Source organism: Microcebus murinus, chromosome 6 (assembly GCF_040939455.1).
Source record: "Microcebus murinus isolate Inina chromosome 6, M.murinus_Inina_mat1.0, whole genome shotgun sequence".
NCBI classification, from domain to species: Eukaryota; Metazoa; Chordata; class Mammalia; order Primates; family Cheirogaleidae; genus Microcebus; species Microcebus murinus.
The window spans coordinates 108,937,930-108,959,509 of NC_134109.1; the positions used below are offsets into that span (position 1 = coordinate 108,937,930).

At 59.3% G+C, this 21,580-nt stretch overlaps 1 protein-coding gene across 1 annotated transcript in view; it reads left to right on the plus strand.

The window, feature by feature from the left end:
• Positions 1-21,580, plus strand: part of CCDC33 (coiled-coil domain containing 33) — an 85,132-nt gene that overhangs the window by 16,777 nt on the left and 46,775 nt on the right. The window contains exons 3-10 of the mRNA XM_012748251.2: positions 3,717-3,850; positions 7,522-7,631; positions 9,096-9,212; positions 12,750-12,841; positions 13,965-14,085; positions 19,500-19,629; positions 20,187-20,320; positions 21,237-21,308. Coding sequence (XP_012603705.1) covers positions 3,717-3,850; positions 7,522-7,631; positions 9,096-9,212; positions 12,750-12,841; positions 13,965-14,085; positions 19,500-19,629; positions 20,187-20,320; positions 21,237-21,308 — 910 coding nt within the window. The remainder of the gene's footprint in view (positions 1-3,716; positions 3,851-7,521; positions 7,632-9,095; positions 9,213-12,749; positions 12,842-13,964; positions 14,086-19,499; positions 19,630-20,186; positions 20,321-21,236; positions 21,309-21,580) is intronic.

Below are 21,580 nucleotides of genomic sequence, written 5' to 3' on the forward strand. Positions count from 1 at the left end.
TGCCTGTCTGACTGCTTCCTTCCCCAGTGCTTCTGGGCCAGCCCTCCGGTCTTTCAGGATCTGGGAGCCTGCCCAGCAGCCAGAACAGACATGAATTGGGGCTCTGCCCTTTCCTTCACTCTCCTGGCAGCTGCCCTGGAGTTGGCACTCAGGACTGGACAGGCACCCGTGTACTGGGCGTCTAAAGCCCTGCGGGAGGAGGCCACACTTTTACTGCTGTTCCTGTTTTGATGCTTGAAGAGGAGCCAGAGACCAGAGGACAGGCAGGGCGGTGGGGCAGGTGGACTTAGGTGCAAAAAGAAGACCTAGGCTGGCAGCCTGGGGGCATGGGGTGGGTAGTGAGCATGGGCATAGCATGGCACTCAGACCTCCGGGCGTGTGTGCTCTGGCGACAGGGTGGGGGTGGCCCTCCCTCTCTCCCACAGCAGTGGCCTGTGTTTTTCTGCTGCTCACCTCTGCTCACAGCTGCAGCCCTGGGGAATCAGACAACACATTTTCCCTTAGTCATGACCTTGTAGAAGGAAAGCCAAGTCCTTCTTGTTCCCTCCCACCCACTCACAGCTGCGCTTGGGCCTGGCCTCCCACCACCGGCTGCTGGGTGGAGCCCTCCTCCCACCCCCCCAGGGATGCCTGGCTTGAGACTGGAGTTTGTCAAAGACACACACACCCCTCTAGCAGCCTGGGGGTGGCCTGGGTTGGGGGGTGGTTCCCATTTTCCCCAAAGGTTGGGCCCAGGACGGTTGCACTGTGTCTGTGAACATAACCCCAGTCCCCACCCTGGTGTGGCTGCCCTGCTGTGGCTGGATTAGGTCTGAGCCACCCACTAGCACCCCCTGGCCCTAACTGCCTGGAGCCAAAACCAGGGCAGGACCCTGGGGACAGGGAGGGAGGACAGACAGTCTGCGGAGAGGCCTGGGGAGGTAGGCCTTGCAGAGGTCCCCCAGGGCTCTGAGACTGCACTGGCAGGCGGAGCTCCTCAGGGCCTGGGGAACCTAGAACAGCCAAATGCCCAGCTGGAAGTTCAGAAAGGAGCTGAGAGCAGGGAGTGAGCTGACCCTTCTATTCTGCACGGAATCAGAGGTGGCTCTTGCTCTGCAGTTTCTAGAATAGTATGAAGGCCCAGAGCAGTCAGCGGTGCCAGGAAAAGCTGTTATCACCCTGACAGCTTCCCTCCACCTGCTAAAAGCACCCCCTTCCCCTGGGGCCTCCCCTCCTAGTGCTTCCTCAGCACTCACCTAGACCTCTTTTGGGGGAATTCAGGGGAGGGAAAGAGAGGCAGCCTTGCTTAACCCTTTCTTTGCCAGAGGGAAGCCAGTGGCCTAGGCTCCCTTGCCTTGCCCCCAGCCGGTCCCCACGCTTTTGCCCCTGGAATTCCTCTGTGACTCCCAGGAGCTTTCCAGAGAAGGGGGGGACCTGAGGCAGCAGAGGTCAGGAGGGTAGAAGACAGGCTGGCAAGTGCAGGACATGGGGTCCAGCGTGGCTCCTATCACTACGCTGCTGTGACCTCATGCCCTCAGTGTGTCTTCTCCCCACACATGGAGCCACTGGAAGACCTGGGACGCCCCAGGGCCGAGCCTGTGCAGGAGCAGGAGCAGGAACAGGTGTGGTGCGATGTTCGATGTTGTTCTGGTGTAGGACGGGTGTGCCCCGCACACACCCTCAGCGCTTCACCTTTCTGCTCCTGCCCACTGTCCCTGGACTGCAAGGCCCTGAGAAGGGAGGCAGGCATGCGCACTAGCCCGGCAGGGGCAGACCCCGGCCTGATGGCAGAGGGGCTGCGAGAGCCCTGAGGTCTCTGACTCTGGGAGGCTGGAGGAGGGGGCACCAGCCAGAGTGGTGGAGGAGCTCAGATTTCAGGAGGAAGGGACCATGGGGGTGGGGCTGAGCACCCCTCCAGCCTGGCAGCCTCCCTCGCCCCCCATGCCCTGTGGGAGCACATTCTGCGGGGCCTGAGGGGTGGGATGTGAGAGGGGCTGGGCTGTCCCCTCTTCCCCTGCGTGCGGCCCCAGCCATTGTGTGTCACAAACGCGGTAATAGCATGAACTGGGGCTTCCTGCGTGCCGTGTAACCACTCCGTGCGCGAGGCTCGGTTTATGGGCAGGACCCAAGGCTCAGAGGGCGACCGTCCAGCCAGGATAAATGCGGGCTCAAACCCAGTTCTCAGTGACTCTTCCCAGGAGTCCACACCTTGGCCAGAGCAGCCAGAGCCCCAGCGCTGGGGCGTGGGGGGAGAAGCGAGGCCGCCGAGGCTGAGCTCTCCAGTGCTGTGAGGTGGTAAGAAGGAATTACATTTATAATTTAATAATTAAAAGTCATCATCATTATTAACACTTTATGGCCCTTAACAATGTGCCAGGCTGTACACATGAAAACGCATTTCATTCCCACGACAGACCTGCGGGTTGGGTGCCATTATCCACCCCATTTTATAGATAAGGAAGTGAGGCACAGGGAGGTTATGCACCTTACCCAGAGTCACACAGCTAGTACAGGGTAGAGCAGGGACTCGGAACCCAAGTGGTCTGATTCTATGACAATCATTGCGTCACACTGCCTCCCCATCGAGGCAGAGTGGGAGTCCTCAGCTGACCACTGGAGCTTGGAGATGGGACTCCCACAAGAAATGGTGACCACAAGAGCAGGACTGTATGAGTGGGAGCAAGGAGCCAGGCCACGTGTTGCTTACGTCTAAAGGACCGAAGCGGCAGGGAGGAGCAGGCTGGGCTGGGAAGGTGCTGGTGCTGCTCATGCACAGGCGGGTTGGACCTGAGCTTCTGGGCCAACTCTTCTGCCCCATGCTCCATTTGGGGGCTTTAGGGTGGGCCAAGGGCTGGAGAGGATGCCACCTTCACCTCCCCCCTGGGACACCATTTGTGCACCAGGCCTGCCCTCCTGGGCACCCTCTGCTGCTGCAGGTGACGTAGCAGTGCCGTCCACAGCCTGACACGACCACCTCTTCAGCACAATGTGAGCTCTCTCACCGAGCTGGTGACTGCTCTGGATCTCAGGACACTTAGCCCACATTCCTGTGGGGTGCAGTGGGGTGCAGAGGGCCCCGCTCCCGCCTCACCTTGGGCAGCCTGGCTGTGAGCAACTTGAGTGCTTGAGGGCTGGAAAGCCCTCACCCCTGCCCCCTGCCCCCTGTCCCCTGCCCCCTGCCCCCTGCCCCCTGCCCCCTGTCCCCTGCCTCCTGCCCCCTGCCCCCCGTCCCCTGCCTCCTGCCCCAAGCCCTGCACGCATTGGGCACCGCCAAAGGCCTAGCATGTGTGTGCTCCGCGGAAAGGGCTTGGAGCCGGGGGAGCTGGGCCGGAAGCTCAGGGCAATGACAGTCAGGAGAAGGGAATGTAGAGGAGAGACTGGCGGGGAGTCCCTACACACACGCACCTGCTAGGGAGCACCCTGCCAGCCCCCCAAGGGGCAAGAAGTCAGACGGGCAAGGCGTCCACTCCCACCCCCACCCTGCCCTGAGCCTCTGGTGCCTGTCTGAGTGAAGGCTTCAGCAGTGGCCAGCGAGACAGTATGGTCACCGGGCAGGCAGGGCAGCCGAGGGGAGAGGCCTGGTGTCCCCTGGGTCTGGGGTGACATGAGTGTCTACCCGTGGGAGGGAGCTCTCCATGTTCTGTCCACCTCTTGCTCAGATTCATGGGCAGCGGGGTCTGGGTGGGCAGGCAGCAGGCACGACCCCTCCCTCTGACCCCCTGCCCTTCCCTCCCCAGGAAAAGCACATCGGAGGATGAAAACTACCAGACCTCCAAGGCAGTCACATCTGTGACCTCGAAGCCCACCAGAGACCCCATCTGGGGGGACACTGTGAAAGTGGAGATCCAAGCGGAGGACGCAGGGCGGGAAGGTGAGGCTGGGGCGCGGGGGTGTGAGCACAGACCTGCCGGGGACGAAGCGGCCCCCTCAGCTCAGCTGGCAGCCACCTGGATGTCTCTGTGGGCTCCGTTAAAAGCACTTTTAAAAAATCCTAATACTGTCACGCCTCATCTCCCCAGTCTGCTCGAAAAATGAGTTGTTACACATAAATGAATTTTCCAGACAATGTAAGCTTACCTTTTTTATGTCTGCTGTTATTATTTTCATGGTTATTATCACCATCCCCCACTGAAATGGCACATTAAGCTTCATGGCACGTCCCCACGCATCACTCGCTGGAGTCCGCGCCTCCCAGGAGGGGCAGTGCTGCTCCCACTGCCCAGGGGAGGACGTTGAGTTCGGATTTAAACAGCTGGCCTGAGCTCCAGTACTCAGTGAGCAGAGGCCTCGGCATTGCGTGTGCTCACTGTGGCTCCCATGTTCCAGCTGCCTCAACTGGATTTTTTTTTAAAATGCTTTTAACGTCCCTAGAATGGATTCCTGTCGCTGCCTAGTCATCCCCGGTCTCAGCCCAAGCCGCCAGGTCCCTGTGTACACACATGCCTGTGCACGCCTGGTTCCCACTCTCGTGGGCAAGCTCAGGCGGGCGCACGGGAGTACGGGCTGGCGCTGGGGCGGCTGTGGCACCAGTGTCCGGCGTGGCCAGCACAGACCAGCAGTGCCCAGCGACGTCTCTGGTCTTGCCTAGTCAGAAGCAGCTCAGGCTCACTTCTCGCCACAGGCTCTCCTACAGAGGACAGGCTGCCCTCCCCTTAAAATCTTGCCAGGGACCCAGACAGACTCCTTCGCCTCACAAAGAGCAAAAAGCTGGCAGCTGGGGGCTGGGAGGGGAGAGAGGAAACGGGAGCAGCCTCCACAAAGGGGGTCTGATTGTGGGTCAAGCCGGAGAATTCTTTTTCTGCCTGTAAAGGGATAGGTGGAGCTGTTGGGACAGTTTCAGAAGACATGGAAGAGGAGAAAAAATTGACCTGGGATTTCATGCAGAGGCACGTGCCAGTGTGTGCCTGCCTTTGTGAATGCCAGCATGCCGGTCCGTGTGTGTGTGTGTGTGTGTGTGTGTGTGTCTGTGTCTGTGTCTGTGTGTGCATGAGTGTGTCTGGCTGCAACGGTGTGTTGTGTGCTTGCCTGGACGTGTCTGGATGGTAGTGTGCACCCTGCAGCGCATAGGTATGTGTAGACTGTGTGTGTGCGTGTGTGTGTCATGCATGCATTTATGTGGCTGGGGGGAAGTTAGGGGCTGTGGTAAGTGGACCTGGGCTGGGATCCTGCCCTGGGCTCTACACACCCAGGACGATAGAGGGAACAGTATGTCAGGGTCATCAGCCCTTGGGCCCATCTGTGCAGCAGGGAGGGGCAGGACTAGCTGCAGGGGGCTAGCAGGGCAGGGGCCGCAGGGGCAGGCAGGGAACACTGGCAGGTCCTCTCTGCAGATTGAAGTGGCTGGATGCTTGTTGGAACCCGGTTGGAACCGGTTGCTGTGGTGATGTCTGCTGTGGGGGTGGGGAATATGGGGGCCAGGCCAAGAGGTGGGGGAGGGTGGGAGGCAGCTCAAGGATGTGTTAATGAAAAGCAAAGGGGAGTTTCAGACCCTGCATCAGGGCCAAAAGCAGGCAGGCGACAGAAATGGCTTGTTGGCCACACAAAGAAAGCAGTAGGAGGCCGGAAGGGCACAATGCCCAGAGAGGAAGCTGATGAAGCGTGTTTGTGGCATGGAGACAGGAGCAGGAGGGTGGCTGTCCATCCCCCCAATTTCAGCTCATTGCTGGCTGCCCGCACAGAGCTCCAGGAACAGGGCTGGGGGTGGGAAGGACACAGGGCACTCACCTCTCGCTTGACCTCAGCAAATCCCAGCCAGACCTGGGCACCTAGGGTCCATGGGGAAAGGGCCGGAGGGGCTGCAACCTGCACAGACTCTGGAGCTTTGGCTGGGAGGGCTGGAATCCCCCAGCTGAGTGTCCTCAGTCCCCGAGTGGGGCGCGTGTATGGAGAGCCGCAGATGGTTAGCAAGGAAGAAAATAGTGACAACCACAGGAGCATTTGCACAGACCTTTATAGTGTGAAAAACACACTCCCCTCCCTACGGCAACCCAGGGGAGAGACGAGGTGTTTCTTTCTTACAGTATTAACATTCTGCAGAGCAGGAACATGAGGCTCAGACAGGGGAAGTGACTCGATAAAGGTCCCAGTTAGGGTCTTGGTACTAGAACCCAGGCCTGCCAACTTCACACCCTCACCTCGGTCTACTTTCTTCAAGCCAACCTCAACACCGTGGGTGCCCTTGCCTACTCTTTACTTTGAGCAGGGATCCCATGTGGCTAGGCTCTTGGAAGTCTTTGGCAAGTTTCCCTCTCCGAGTGTTCAGGTTAGCTGTGGGGAAAGGGAGAAAGAATAGTTAGGAAATCCCTCAGCTTCCTCCTCCACCCCACATCCAAATGGCCCCTCTAGCTCCAAGTGACCCAGATGCTGAGCTCACCACTGGGCCTCCAGCCTGCAGAGCCTTCTGGGGCCAGCAGCTGTCCCTGGTGCTGAAATGTCCTCATCTCAAGCAGAGAGGCAGGGGCTCCCCAGGGGTTCCCTCAGGCACCCCTCTCCATCCCCATCCCCCTTCCTATTCTTCCCTAGCTCTTTGTTTTATCTCATTTTGTCCTCCTCCCTCTCTCTCTCATTTCTCCCTCACCTTTCTCTTCCCTTCCCCCTTCCCAGTATCTCTTGTTCCTCCTCAAAGCATAGATTTCCAGAATGGAAAGATGCCACAAGGGCCACCAAATCCAGCTCCTCCCATCATCCCTTTCCTAGCTCTGTGATGTTGATCAAGTCGCACAACCACTCTTAGCCTCGTCGTTCATACTTTAAAAACAGAGATGGTGACGGCCTACTTGAGGGTGGTGGCAGGGATTCGCTGGAGTAGAGGCTGTGGAGTGCTGTCCTCATGCCTGGCACGCAGTGAGCACTCACTAAGCAGGACCACCATGACTGTTTCCAGGACACTGGTGTTCTTCTTACAGTTCACCCCAAAGTTCATGCCATCTTTGGCATGGTGGTCTCTTTGGAGGGCCTTTACTAAGTGGTGCATTATTATTAGTGTTTAATTTTCATTCATTTGTAGTAGACTTTTGTTAACAGTTGCACTAAGGAATTTCTTGAGTGGTCACTTTTTGTTACTGACAGTCAGTTTCCCCACATGCAACATCTGGAAGGTAATTCTCTCCCCTTCCCTTCTTGCCTGTGGAGCTGGTGAGAGTGTTTATGACCAAGGGAGGGGGCCTTATTCCTGGACAGGGGCACTATACCTGCTTGCCTGCACATCCCTGTGTGTGTGCGCATGTGTGTCTGTTGCCCTGGGGGCTGAGCTCCATTCTGTGTGTCTCTCTCTGGGCTGGGAGTTTCTCAACCACAAGAGGGAATTGCACGTTGGGGTCCTAACAGCACCTGGCATGGAGCCCTGCCCAGTTCAGGGGCTCAGATAGTGCTCGTGGGGCAGTGTGTGCCTGTGTGACCCACACGTGTGCATACATGCGTTGATTCCTCAGTGTGGTCCTGCTCCCTGCTCCCGGCAACGCCTCTCGCCTCTCATCGTCTCACCTGGCTGGGAGGGAAGCTGGGAAGTTAAGGCCTGTCCTGACTCCTGTTTTCTCTTTCCAGATGTGGTCATCAAGGTGGTAGACAACAAGAAGAAAGAGGAATTGTTGTCCTACAAAATCCCCATCAAGTACCTGCGTGTTTTCCACCCCTACCACTTTGAGCTGGTGACGGTGAGTAAGGGACCATGTGGGGCTCAAGAAGGATTTCTCCTGACCCATAGCAGGAATTCTCCAAATTCATCTCTGTAAAACAGCCCAGTTAGCATAGAACAATGATACCACATTAAACGAATGCACCCATTAAAGATATATTCAATTTCATAAAAGTTAAAGAGGGCTAGATCTAAGAAACAATATATCAAAGAATATATTGAAACGATAAATCAAAGAAACAATACTGACAGAGTACCTACTGCTTCCAGGCCCTGCGCTAGACGCGTCACACACCATCTCCAAACCTCAAGGCAAATACATTCTGCAGACATGGGACTGGGGCTCGGGGGAAGGACTCTTCCCCTCGTGGGTGGCAGAGGGTCAAGGGCGAGCCCAGGGCATGATGTCTTCCAGCTGGTTCTGTCTGTGCTCCCCATGCTTCTCCACATGCTGCCTTGGCAGGCAGGCCCAGGAGGGTTGGAAGACGTGAGGGATAAAGCATTCCCAGGAACGCTGAGTGGGCAGCTGGGCGCGATCTTGGAGGGGGGAGCCTCAGACCCCTCAGTCCACAGCCTGGACCTCCCAAGCTGGGCCCTCTGCCTGCCCTCCCCGCTGGTGCTGAGCAGTAGGGAGCAGAATTCACTTTCTCATTGCTCAAGTAGTCAGGAAGTACCTACTACGTGCCAGGCACTGGGCTGGAGATGAGCACAATTGTCACTTTCCCCTCCTGCCATGTGCACTCCAGCCCCCTGCAGTGGTCGAGAGTACAGAGCAAGGTAAAGCCAGCCAGTCTGGGCACCCACCCCAGGCCTGCTGCCCACTGGCCGGGTACCCCTTTGAAGCCACTCAACCCCAGGCCTCCACCCTCATCAGCAAAGCTGAGACAGGTACCCCTGCCATGGCCATTTGGAGGATCCAGTGCAGTGATGGGCAAGGTGCCCCACACATAGTAGGTGCTCGGTTCAGTTTCCCTCCTCCCTCCCTCCTCCAGGCACTGGAACTGACCTTTTGTCCAAGCACCTATTCAACCATGGCCCCAGGGATGTTTATCTTCCCTTAGGCCCCAAAGGGGACCCCAATCCCAGGGCTTCAGGGTAAGGCACCAGGGCCGGGCAGGGGCTCAAAGGCCCGGAGAGATGAGCGACTTGCCCTGGGAGACGCAGCACTTCAGCTGTAATGCTGGGAGTGTCACCCAGCTCCCCTGGCTCTGTGCACCGACGACCCAGGCCTTGTTATCGCATCCTCGCCAGAGAGCAGCAGGCAGTGGTCCCTGCGAGGGCGATGAAATATTCAAATGGAAAAGGGAAGATTTATTCTATCGATCTCCTTGAAGGGCTCACAGGGACCGTGAGCTTTAATTACCAGCTCAGAGCCCCGGTGGAGCAATGCCAAGTGACTGTCTGCAGAGGGCTGGATTTATGGCCAGGGTCTGCCCCTTAGACACTCTCCTTCTTGTGTGTCATCTTCCCCCACCGTCTCCAGCCCGCCCAGTCTGGGAAGGCCGAGGAAGACACTGTCAAGAGCAAACTCTACGCCACGGTGGTTCGGAAGTGTAGCTTCATCCCCCGCTACATCGGCTGCAGCCACACAGCTCTGGAGGTAGCAGGGCGGGGCCCCGGGGACAGGGGTGTGGGAGGGGTTAAGCTTTGAGCCGACCTGGGCCCTGCCCCTGGCCCCTCTGGCTGGCCTGAAGGTGTGGAACAGAGGCGTCAAGAATGGAAAAAGCAACCAGGCTTCTCCAAAACAGTCAAAGTAGTTTGTAAAGACAGGCCCTGGTCGGGCAGGAGTGGCGAGGGTGAGGATGCCTGGCTTCTTCCCACTCTCGAGCACCATCCCTCTGTCCTTTGGGAGGACGGAGCCTCCCAAAGCCTCGTGTCTCCCTGGATTTCAGGGAGGGGCAGAAGCCCTGTGCTCCCCACCGTGGCCAGTCCCTGGCTGCTTTCTGTTCTACTCTCCCCTTTCTGGGGTACAGAATGTGCCGAGGCCCCCAACCAAAAGTTAGGGCCTCCCCGGTTCTTCCTTTAGTGTTTCTGAAGACCTTTGGCTGGTCCCCCGTTAGGTATCAGGAGCCCTTTCACCCATTCAACAGCTGTGCAGAGAGCCGCTTCCATTAGCCAGCACAAGGCCAGGCCAGCTGGGCTGGCGCCGTCCCCCGGCCGCCCCTCCTGGCCAGGCCCTTCAGCAGTGTCGGGAGGAATCACTGATGCTCAAGGCCACGTGATGAGGGACTGGCCCTGCCCCACCCCCAGCCTTCAAACTGCCCGCGGTGACAGATTTGAATCCAGCTATGGCTTCGGTATGATCAAGGTAGGAGTCACAGAGCCCCAGCTCTGGGCTCCCCCCACAACCTGGCTGATTGGACCCCCACTCCTACCCCATAGCACCATGAGCCTGGCAGGGCAAGAATTGTTCTTTGGCCCCATTTCACAGCTGGGGACACTGAGAACCACAGGGGTCTGGTATGGAGAACTCCTAACCCATTCCTCTGCCCCACAACCTCCCCTGGATGCCAGCATGTGCCACCCCTGCAGGCGCCCTCTGCCCCCACCTCTGCCCTCTCTTCTACCTCACCTTTTCCTGAAGACGGCCAGCAGCTCACACACACGCCAAGCAAGAGGGAGTGGCAACATCTGGGCCTTGCTGTCCCCAGGCTGCACCCCACATGCCCGCCCCCCAGCCCTCGGACTTGCCTGCTAGAGTTTGGGCCTCCCTGGCCCCCAGCACCCTGCCCACCCCCTGCCCCAGAACAGATGCCCCCGTCTGTGTGACTGGTATGGCCACCAGAGAGCACAGCAGGAGCAGAAACTGCTTCGTTCCTCACCAGGCTGTCACGAGCAGGTGTGCTTGGGCAGCTGTCACATCCACACCCGACCAGAGTCAGCAAGACAGGCGTAAATTAGCTCTCCCTCCTCTTGCACCCCAGCCTTGCACCTGCCAGAGCCCACGGGCAGCGGGGCAGAACAGTGCTCCCGTGAGCTCCCGCAGGCCCAGACCCAAGCCCAGCCCCAGCCAGAGTGTGACACGCACCGTCAGAGATTCCGCCCTCCACCGTGGTGAAGGGGTTCAGCTCCAGTGAGAGCTGGGAGGCCCCAGGGACTGCTGTGAGCACGCCTGTGTGGAGTTAGTGACGACCAGCTGGGATGGGCCCCGGCAGAGGGCCTGAGGGGAGCGTGCTCAGGGAGAGGAGAAACCAGAGAAGGATCCAGAACAAGCCCACTCCTGGGCCCTCTCCTCCCCTTGAAGGTCAGAGCTGGAAGCAACAGGGAGATTATGGCCAACCCTCCACGTCCAAGTCGGAGCACTGAGGCCCAGAGCGGAGCAGGACTGGCCAAGGGGCCTGGTGGAGTGGGCAACCGAGCTGGGGTAGACTGGGGCCCTTCCTGTCCCCACCTGTGCCTGGGCATGGTCCCACAGCGCTGCCCAGAGTCCCTTCCCTTCCTGCTTCTCTTCCCATCAGCACCAGGCACCAGGTAGTTGGGACCTCTGCCTGTCCCTCCGCCCCCCTCCTGGGGCTCTTCCTCTGCTGCTCCCCCTTGTCTCCCTCGTTAATGGGACACTCATTCACCCTGCAACGGATGCTGTGCTCTACTCTGCACCAGGCTCTTTTGCTAAAAGCCACTGGGACAATGACAGTGAATGAGACAGACGTGGTCCCTGCCCATGTGGAGACTGTGTCTAGTCAGATAGAAAATGAGCCAGAAGCGAATTAGAACGAGCAGTGGGAGAGGCAGACAGGGGGCTCCTTTGTCAGGAGGGTCATGGAGGCCTGTCAGAGGCAGCGACACGAAGGCCACAGCACCGGGAGAGGCCGGACAGAGGCGTTGGCAGCGCGAAAGAGTCTAGGCAGGGGACCAGCTCACACAAAGACCCTGAGGCAGATGCGAGCAGGGCCGGTTGGAGGAGGGAGAGAGTCTGGAGCAAAAAGAGGGGAGCTGGGGGCTGCCATGAGAGTGGCAGAGGGGCCTGCGGCCAGCACACGCCAGCACCGCAGCCGCAGGGACCGCAGAGCTCCTGGGACGCAGGGTCTCGGGCAGGAAGTGGCGAGACCCAGTTCATTTTAACGGGACAGTTTTTGCCACTGTGTGTCAATTGCCGGGGAAGGGGTGGCTCAGGGTCAGAAGCAACGGGAGTGATGGCTGAGGCAGCCAGTGGGGGCAGAGAGGACAAGAGGCCACTGGTGGGTGAGGGACAGGCGTCGGGCCCAGGCGATCGGGGTCGTGGGTGGCAATGGGGGTGGCGGGGCCGGCACCCGCCTTCTCCCACTGTCAGCCTGGCAGGCGCTCCGGGAGGGCTGGAACACGCTCTGCCCGCCCTGCCCCTGGGGACGCCGCCCGCTTCTGGCTCTGCCCCTGAAAGCTGTAGGTACAGGTCCGGAGGAGAGGGGTGGCAGTCAGGGTGGGGCACAGGGAGGCCCTTAGGAGGTGACGGGGACTGAGGAGGTAGCCGGAGGGCTGTCGGGGAGTAAAGGCTGGGCTCTGATGCAGGAAGAGGAGCCGTGGCCGTCGCGAAGCAGCCCTGCCAGGGAAGCCTGCGGAGCAGGCCCAGGAGCGGGGGCTCCGGGGCTCCGGCAGGGGGTGGGGGGCTAGCTGGGCCACTGCCCTCGAGAAGCTCGGTGTGGTCAGAGAAAACAGACCTGGGCGTGGTGTCCTTGGTTTGCAAAGTGCTCTCTCACGGTCTAATCAGAGCCCCCCCTAGCCTTGGGAGGAGCCAGGACAAAGGTTTTCGGCCCCTTTGGTGGACAGAAACTAAGAGGTGCAGAAAGGCCTAACCCCAACCCTAGCCCCAGGAGCCAGGGGAGGAGCCAAGGTTAGAACCAAACCTCCTGCCCTCCTGTCTAGGTCCTGACTCATCTCAGCCCTCCTCCCCAAGGGACATTGGTGTGAGAGACCCGCCACTTAGTCCCAGGACAGAAAGCTGGAGCAATTGCCTCCGCTAAGCAGAGAAGGCAGCCTGGAAGGCTACCTGGAGGAGGGCAGCCTGCACGGAGCAAGCACCAAGCAAGGCAGGGAGGAGCAGGTGCAGAGTGTGGAGCCAGCCATGCGCCCCCGGGAGGGGAGAAAGATGGCAGTCGGGTTGACTGTGTCTCTGGAAGGGCCCAAGGCCACACAGAGGTCACCTGTCTCCTTTCTTCTCCAGGTCTTTCTCCAGGGAGTCAACGAGCCCCTCGTCAACAACCCCAACCCCATGGTGGTGATTGCCCGGGTGGTTCCCAACTACAAGGAATTTAAGTGAGTGAGGTGCAGGGGCATGGGTAAGGGGGCTGTGGCTGGTTCCAGGAGCTCCCCGCTGGGGGTGAGGTCCCGGGAAGCTTCCTGCAGCAGACCAGCCTTGCTTTCCCCAGGGAGAGCTCAGGCCCCTGGAAAGGGCAGCCCAGACCCCTCCTGAGAGCAGGCTGGGGCGGTGGGCGGATAAGCACCAGTGTGTGGAGGGGGTCCCCACTTCCTGTGGGGGTGCCAGCCCCTCAGCCTGCCTCAGGTCTCACACTCACCCCTCTCTCTCTAGCTCAGAGCCACGGGCTCCAGCTGGTGGCTGTCCCCAAAGGAGGCAGCCTAAGGGACTTCTTGCAACTTCATAACCTTCAGCCCTGCCTGGGAGTCCCCTCCCTCACCCTCCTGGAGGTGTCCCTGGCCCCAGCCCCAACACGTCCCCTCCTCCCCAGACTTCCTTGTGTGTGTGCTGGATTTGCAGCCCTCGGGGGCTCGGGCTAGCGTGGCTGCACAGTGGGGCATGTTCCCCAGTGTTCTCTGGGACAGCACCATCTCCTGGGAGTCGGTGCCTGCCACTAGCCCTTCCACTGGCTCTGATGGCCCAAGAGGACCCGGACTCATCCGCCCCACCTGTTGAGTTTTCATCACCTTGAATCCCCCCTGCTTCTTGAAGGAATGAAAATGTCTGATGCACGCCCGGCCGAGTGACCTCAGCGCGTGCGGACACACACACACACATGCCCTGAATCCTGCCCCTGCAGGTTCTCCAACCCCCCCCCCCACGCCTTTAGGCAGGATTCCCACCGTGGGGGTGAGTCATCTGACTGCATCTTCCAAAGCCGGGCAGGGAACGCAAGGCCCGTTTTAAAGCTGGAGCAGCTGAAGCACTCAGGGGTGGCCAAGGCCAGTCAGTCCCCGCTAAGGGACTGAGCGCTACAGCCCGTCTCCTGACCAACCGGAGCTTTCCCGAGTTGGGCTGGCAGCTGGAGGACAGAGGTCTACCATCCGTGTCAGGAGGTCCGGGCCTGAGCTCGGCAGGCCACGGCACCCTTCTCTCCCATCCACCCAGAGTGCAGTGGGGGCCCTGGGCTGCCCCGCGTGGGCCCGGGCCAAGGGGGCTAACCCTGTCTCTCTGCCTCCCCAGGGCCAGCCAGGTGAACAGGGACCTGGCCTCCGTGGGGCTGCCCATCACCCCCGTCTCCTTCCCCATCCCTTCCGTGATGAACTTTGACGTGCCTCGGGTCAGCCAGAACGGGTGCCCTCAGGTACGGCTCCTCCCCTCGCCGGCTCCCCGTCTGGTGACTGCCGCCCCTCGCTGGCTGGGTGAGCTGCTCCCGGCTACTGAGTGCTGCCTAGCCGGCCGCACTCTCGGGGCGCGAAGCCGCTCAGGGAAGGCGGGTGTTGCCGCGCTGGTTACAGGCGACACCAGGTGATGTGTAATCTAGTAAACCAGGAGCGACTCTCAGAGCCATGGAAATCAGAGGAGAAAAGACGCAAAAGGACAAATATTCCACTTATCCGGAGCACCTGGAGTGGGCACATTCACAGGGACAGAGAGCGGAACAGCGGTTACCAGGGACTGGGAGAGGGGCACACGGGGAGTCATGTTTAGTGGGAACAGAGTTTCTGTTTGGGGTGTTGAGAAAGTTCTGGAAATAGACAGTGGTGATGATTGCACAAGATTATGAAGGTACTTAACATCACTGATCTCTCTACACCTAAAAATGGTTAAAATGGTAAATTTTATGTTATGTATATTTTACCACAATAGAAAATTTTTTAGAAAAATCAGGAGAGGGAAGTGATTAGGGAGGGCAGTCTTGACTTTTGACAGAGGGAGGGTTGGTGCAGGGCAGCTGACAGCAGCAAGAGCACAGGTGAGGGGACACGCCAGTCGCCATCCATGGCGAGTGGACAGGAGGGCAGTCATCTGAGCAGGGGGGTGGGGTGCAGTTCATGGCTGGTCCCGGGAAATGGCCAAATCTATCTCTTCCTGCAGTCCGCACTGCTGTGCGAGCTTGCCCCACACAACGGTCCCAACATTCCTAGAGGCCTTTGAGGCTGGGGGCGGGGGTTCCTGGAAGTCCCTCTTGTTGTCTGCCCACCAATGCTCATGTCTGGCATGGCAAATCAGAACAATACACCCCTTCAGAGCCTCTGCCCCCATTTAAAGGCAAAGACATCTGAAGAAGGCTCAGACACGGGCAAGAGAGCTGGTAGTGGGGAGCAGTAGGAAGAAGGGAAACCCTGGGGACGGAGGCTTCAAACCCAAACCAATCCGTCCTCTGATTTCCCCAGAGTCATCTCACACATGGCCCTGCATTTGCCTAGGAAATTATGAACCAATCAGCAGGCTGTCCCAAGGGGCAGGAGGCACTGCCTGCTTTAATGAGTGGTCCCCCTCCCAGCCTCAGCCCTCTCTGGCTGCCTTAGCTGCTAACTAGTGTGGGGGTCCCCTTAACACAAAGCCTGGCCTCTCCTACTCCCTCACGTGTGGACTTGGAGTCAGAGGTCCGGCAATGGCAGGACACTTGTTGAAGGTCACCCAACACCACAGCAGCTGGGCCAGGTTGACACGAAGGTGCCCAGGGGCGGCAGTGAGAACAGGGGCAGGCTGACCGCCACCTGGAGGGGTGCCAGTCAGCAGCCCTGGGCTCCGGTGCTCACAGAGACCCCTGCCCTGACCTCTCTGGGCTCGTCCCCTCTCCAGTGGAGCGGTGGGGCTGCACTAGGCAATCTCTAAGGCCTGCCCTCTCTGACATCGTGGGGGGCTGTGATTTCCCCCCACTGTCACCAGGCAAAAGCACCTGGGCAAGGCTGGGGAGTTCAACAGACCGGGCTTGCCCCCAGCTCTGTGACTTACTAGATGTGTGACCTCTGGCCAGCTGCTCAATTCTTTCTGCACCTGCCGATTCCTGCCCTGCGGGCTGTTGGGAGAGCTTAGAGGCTAACCTGTGCAAGCGGCCCAGCTGGGGTCCAAGGTCAAGCAGTCTGGCCTTCAAGAGCTGCACCTCCGCTGGTGCCGAATGTCCCTCTGAGGCAGCCTCACCACTGCCCTTGTCCCATTTGGCTCTGAGTAACAGAAACCCCAACTCGGATGGACTTAAACACTAAGGATATTTATTGTCACACATCACAAGTCCCGACACAGGATGTGCCTGTGATGCCGGCTCAGAAGTGTCCTTGAGGACTCAGGATTTTTCCAACACCCCAGAACTGCCATCTTCAGCCGGCTAGCAGCTCATGGGGGAAACATCCCAGGCGCCCCATCCAAATATGACCAAAGACCAAGGGAAGAGCCAAGCCGTCCCTTCTCATGGGTGGATTTTATGAGGAACTGGAAAGCAACCACCCAGCCACCCGGTCGGCAGAGCTCCCTCTCGTCTCATTGGCCAGGGTCGCAGGCACTGCCCTGAGCCTGTCGCTGAGGAGGGGCCACCTGGACCGCAGGGCCACCTGCCAGGAGGAGGTGGGGAGCAGACTGGCTGCTGGCTCAGTGGCCCTCAGTGGAGCTGGCGGTGATGGCAAACCTGAGCTCTGATGAGTTAGGGGACAGGTGGCCCAGACTGCTGCCGCCAACACTGGGTGGCCGTGGGAGTTTCTCCTGCCCCTGGGCCCACACCTTGGAAAGGGGCCCTGGCCCAACAGGCTGCTCTGCTGTCACAGCCTCCTACAGAGCTGGAGGGGCTCCGAGGAGCTGAAACACAAGCCTGTTCCCAAGCTTTCCTGGGGCCCTTTCCACCGCAGGCCCTGCCCTGGTGCTGGCGCACTCTCCAGCCGGGACCCTCCCTCATCCTCTGCCCAGGGCTGGGCCCCTCCCCGGACCTATGGTCTGAGACTCAGCCAGGTCCACAAGGCTTGGCCCTCAGCTGTCCGGTGACACGCGTCCTCCAGCCCCGCGGCCAGCCTGCGGCTCTCCACAGTCGTGCCGCCCTTGCTCTCCCCCAGCCCTCGCCTCGGCAGGCCCCAGCCTGGAGTGGCCTTCCTGTCCTGGGCTGCTGCCCCCATCCCCGTCTGCCCTCCCCGGGCGGAGCCACGGCTCGCTCAGACCTCGTGCTCCCACGGTCACCGCTGGCTCAGGATCACGCATGCGTGTGTCCTGTCACCTTGCAAGACGCTGGCGCCTGGGGCAGCGGCCTGGCCCCGGCTCCCACGTGTGCCCGCAGCACCCACAGGTATCTGGCGTGGAGAAGTCCCCGCCAACACGAGCTGTGTCCTGTCAAATTGCACTGTCACCTTACTAGAAAACACCCTCTGTCGCCTTCAGCCACTTCAGCGTGTGGACACAAAGCATTTCCTGTTGGTTGTTGAGAAAACCTGGTCCCAGAGAGGGAAAGGGACTTGCCAAAGGTCACACAGCCAGGTTGAGGGAGACCCAGGCCCACAGCCAAGGAGTCCTAGCTCCCTGGAGGCCCCACCCCAGCCCCAGCTGCCTGCCCTGCCCTGCCCAGCAAGGCGGCCGCAGAGCAGGCAGTGGTAGGTGTGGGTGGGTGGGCCCAGGATGGGAGGATGAAGGCTGTAGAATGAAGGCTTTGTCCCCAGGGAAGGCGGGTCTGCCTCAGTGGCCGGGGTCACTGGCCTTTCTGCAGATCACAGCTGAGGGTTAATCTCATTCCTTCATTCCACAGCCTGCCTCTCCCATTAGAGCTGCCGCAGTGCCGGCCCTCACTCTCCCACCCCGCCCCGCACACACCTCAGCCACCAGCACCTTCGCCGGGGCCCTGGCATCAGCCTCTGCAGGTCATTTACCTCGAGTCCACTCCCCACACACACGCAAGAGAGGACAACCCTCCCTCCCCAGTTCGAGGTCAGACGGGGTCTTTCCTGGAGGACTTAGCCTGGGGAACTGTCCAGGGAGGGCTGTCCCTTATTGGGCACTCACCACCTCTTGCTTTGTAGATTCCATCTAGACACATCAATAGGTCCCAGCGAGGACAGCTAGCATCCATTAAATAACCCTCCTCCAGGGTGGGAGCAAGGCACAGGGCAGCAGGGACCAAGTCACACATCTTCCCTGAGTACCCCAGTGCCTGGCAGATGGTCCTGGCCATTTGGACCCTTGAGCACCCAGGAGAGGGGTGGCTCTGGGAGGAGCATGGTTTGAGGATCAATGCTGAATGATCACTCCCAAGTCCCAAAGAAGCCAGAACCAACTTCTTTGGCCTGACATGGTAGCCAAGTGGCTGTCCCTGAGCTCCCACCAGGAGTGTCTCAGGGACCCTCCCATCGCCCCAGTCCCTGTCCCTGTGTTCAGGCCCCCTGGCCCTGCAGTGACTACAACCTGTCTCCCCAGGCACAGAGGCAGACACAGCTGAGCCTTGGGGCTGGGGCTGGGAAAAAGAGGCACATTCTTGTGACAGACATCAGGGCCCTGCCACCACGGGGCGAGCAGACCCACACTGATATTTCATGATCCTCCATCAATAACTGCTGCAGCCCCGGTGTATGTGCGCTGACCTTTCTGAGCAGTGACTGATTCCCGCAGGGGAGCGCGTGGGGGGCAGCAGCTGCCACTGTTGCTGACAGCCCCTGACTCGGGCCAGAGGCGAGGCAGCCCCTCTCTGTGCTGGGACCATGCAGGGCTGCCTGCTGGGAGTTACAGGTGACACCCACCTTCCAGCCTTTGCAGATACTGGGCCTCCTCCTGGAGTCTCCCCTCACGCCAGGTGTCTTCTGTCCATGCCATGCTTGGTGCCACCCCATGGTCCTGCTTGTGCCACTCTGCCCGCAGAAGGGCTTCCCGCCTCCCTCCACCCACTGAAACCTTCCTTCAGAGCCTTCCTCTGCTTCTGCTTCCTCCAAGGCGGCTTTCTGACCACCCCCAGGGAGTCTCATAGAGGTCCTTTATTTATGAGCTTTGGCTAATGCTGCCTTGTTTCATTGCTTAAATCGTACCCACGTGAGTTCCTTCACTGCTGATCACGGTGCCTTCAAGTCCCCAAGTGCGTGATGGCCCTCCCTGCTGACACACAGGCTCCAGAGCCTGAAGACCTGTCCTAGCTTTCCGTGAGGTGCTGGGAACTTGTGTGGGGCAGAGAGGGGGTGTAATGAGGCTGGAAGTCGTGTCTAATTTGGAATCCGTGACAAGCCACGAGTATGAACATTGGTGCAACAGTTTAGGAAAACAGTCTGCCAATAATGAATCAAGTGCCTTAAAATACACATGTCCTTTAACTCAGCAATTCTGATTCAAGAATTTGTGCTAAGGCAATAATTTGAGATACACAGGTGTGTGGCAAAGAACATTCAATGCACTGTTAATACGGGGAAAGTAGGAAGGGAGAACCAGGACACTTGGACATGACAGAATGCCCTGAAGTCACTAAATCATGGGCAACAGGAGTTTTTGTGACTCTAGATGGCTTAGGCTTTGATGGTGAATGAAAACTGCAGGGTGTAGAATGACAAATATATACAAAATATGCATGGAAAAAACTGGAAAGAAGCATACAGTTTTATGAACTGTTGTCTTTAGTGTGAGAACACAGGATTTTGTTTCTTCTTTCTACTTTTCTGTGTCTTCCAAAATTTATTCATTAAAAATTGTGTGTTGGTTTGATAACGGGGACAAACATTTGTGACATAGATAGACACACACCACACACAACCAAATGTCCGCACATGCTTTGATTTGGGAGGAGCTATAGCCCCACCACCTGCTCTCACCCTCTCCCTCCAGCTGTCCAAGCCTGGGGGACCCCCAGAGCAGCCCCTGTGGAATCAGTCCTTCCTCTTCCAAGGCCGAGACGGAGCCACCAGCTTCTCAGAAGACACAGCCCTGGTGCTGGAGTACTACCCCTCCACTTCCAGTAAGTGCCCGGCGCCTTGCCAGGGCAGCACGCTTCGGGAGCTTTGTGTGAAAGGGTGTTCGGGCCACCCCGCCTCTGCCTCCCAGGTGCCGAGGCAGCCTCCCAGTGCAGGCAGAGGAGAGCCTGGCTGCATTCCTTGTCCGAGTGGCAGCTGTGGGGCACGGGCCAGGACAGCTGGGCCTATTCCCAGGCTAGGGCCTGTTCCCATGCCATGTTTTCATTGCACCTGTCAGTGACTGGGAGGGCGGAGCCCTCAGAGCTCACAGGGGTGGCTGGGGGAGACAGGATTTACTTCCACTCTATAGGATCAAAACCCCCAAAGGGCAGAGATGAGGGCGACCCCTATAAATACCCGGAGACTCAGAGTGCGTTTAGAGTCGGCTTTGAATTCACAAAGCCCTGAAGATGGGTGGGGGAGGGTGTACAGGGATGGCCAAGAGGCAGAAGCAGGTGGGGCGGTGGGAGGGGTGGGAGGTGGGAGGGCTGGACGTGGGCTATGGAGGACGGGGCGGGGGGGGTGGGGGGCTTTGGTGGGACCCAGCTGCTCCTCCCCTCAGTGAAAGGCAGCCAGCCGTGGACCCTCACCCATCCCCTGGGCATCTCTGTGTTGCCGCTAAAGAGTCGTTTGTACCGGAAGATGCTGACGGGGAAAGGCTTGGACGGGCTACGTGTGTCGCAGCTCCCCATCATGGTGAGCCCCTGCTGGACTGGGCCCCCACCTGGTCCCACCCCGCCCCTCCCGCCCCACCTCGCCTCACCTCCACGGAGAACTTGGTTTCTGTGAAAGCCGCCGCCAGGCACTCACTGTAGGTGCGGAGTTCCCCAGACCAGAGCACATCTCGCCCCGGGCTGCGGAGACCCAGGCCCCATGTCGCCCCGGGCTGCGGAGACCCAGGCCCCATGTCGCCCCGAGCGACCTGCTGGAGGAGCACGGGGAGGCTCTGGGGGGTAGCACGAGAGCTCAGGCCTTCAGCCAGCCAGACCGGGGTTCGAACCCCGTCTGGCCCCATCTTCGCCGTGGAACATGGGTAAATTACTTACCCTCTGGGAACTCAGAGCACTTGTCTCCAAAATGCGAGCGACGTGCCCAGGACGCAATTTCTGTGTGTAAAAGAGAGTTAAGAGCTCAGCTCGCGAGCCAGACTGGGCCCAATTTCTGGTTCCTGCTCATGGTTACCCACTTACAAGACTGCGGCATCTCGGGCTTGTCCCGCAGGGCTGCTGTGAGGTTCTGTGAGGGAATACATGTAAATGCTTAGAATAAGTTCTCAATGAGAATTAAGACCATTATTATTATCGTCATTATCTATTTCTGTGCCACTTTCCCCCTAAAATGCTTCTGGCCATCCTGACATGTAGACCTCAACAAATGGGAGCTTCCCTCTGCCCGGCAGTGACCTGCAGGTGCCACGCAGGTGCCCAGTGGAGTTGAGAAGGGGCTGTGGAGGTGGTGACGGGGACAGAGGCAGAAGGCCAGCCCCCGCTCCCTCCCACCTTGCTGGGTGCAGCCCCTGGCAGGCACCTTCCTGGGGCATCCAGAACAGCGGGTGGAGCAGAGGCCAAAGCTGCCCTGGCCAGTGTGGTCTGAGTGCCCCTTCTCCTCCCAGAACACCAACCTGAAAACCATAAACGGGGAGGCCCCCACAGTGGATCTCTCCTTCCACCTGATCTCCTCCGAGGTAAGGCTGTGGCCGGCAGGGGCGGGGGCGGTGCAAGGCTGGCAGGCGCGTGCCAGTGCCCGTAGCCCTTCAGTGAGGTGTGGCCTCGTTCAGGGCCTGGGGCCAGGGGCTTCTGGACAGAGGGTGCTGCTGCTCTGGATGGACAAGTCTAAGGGTGAGTTGAGGCTCCAGAAGATCAAAGAGAAAGCTGAAATTAGGAGGAGGGAAGTTGAGAGCAGAGGGCCACCCAGACCTGAGAGACAGCCTCTGACCCAAGCCAAGCCAAGCCTGGC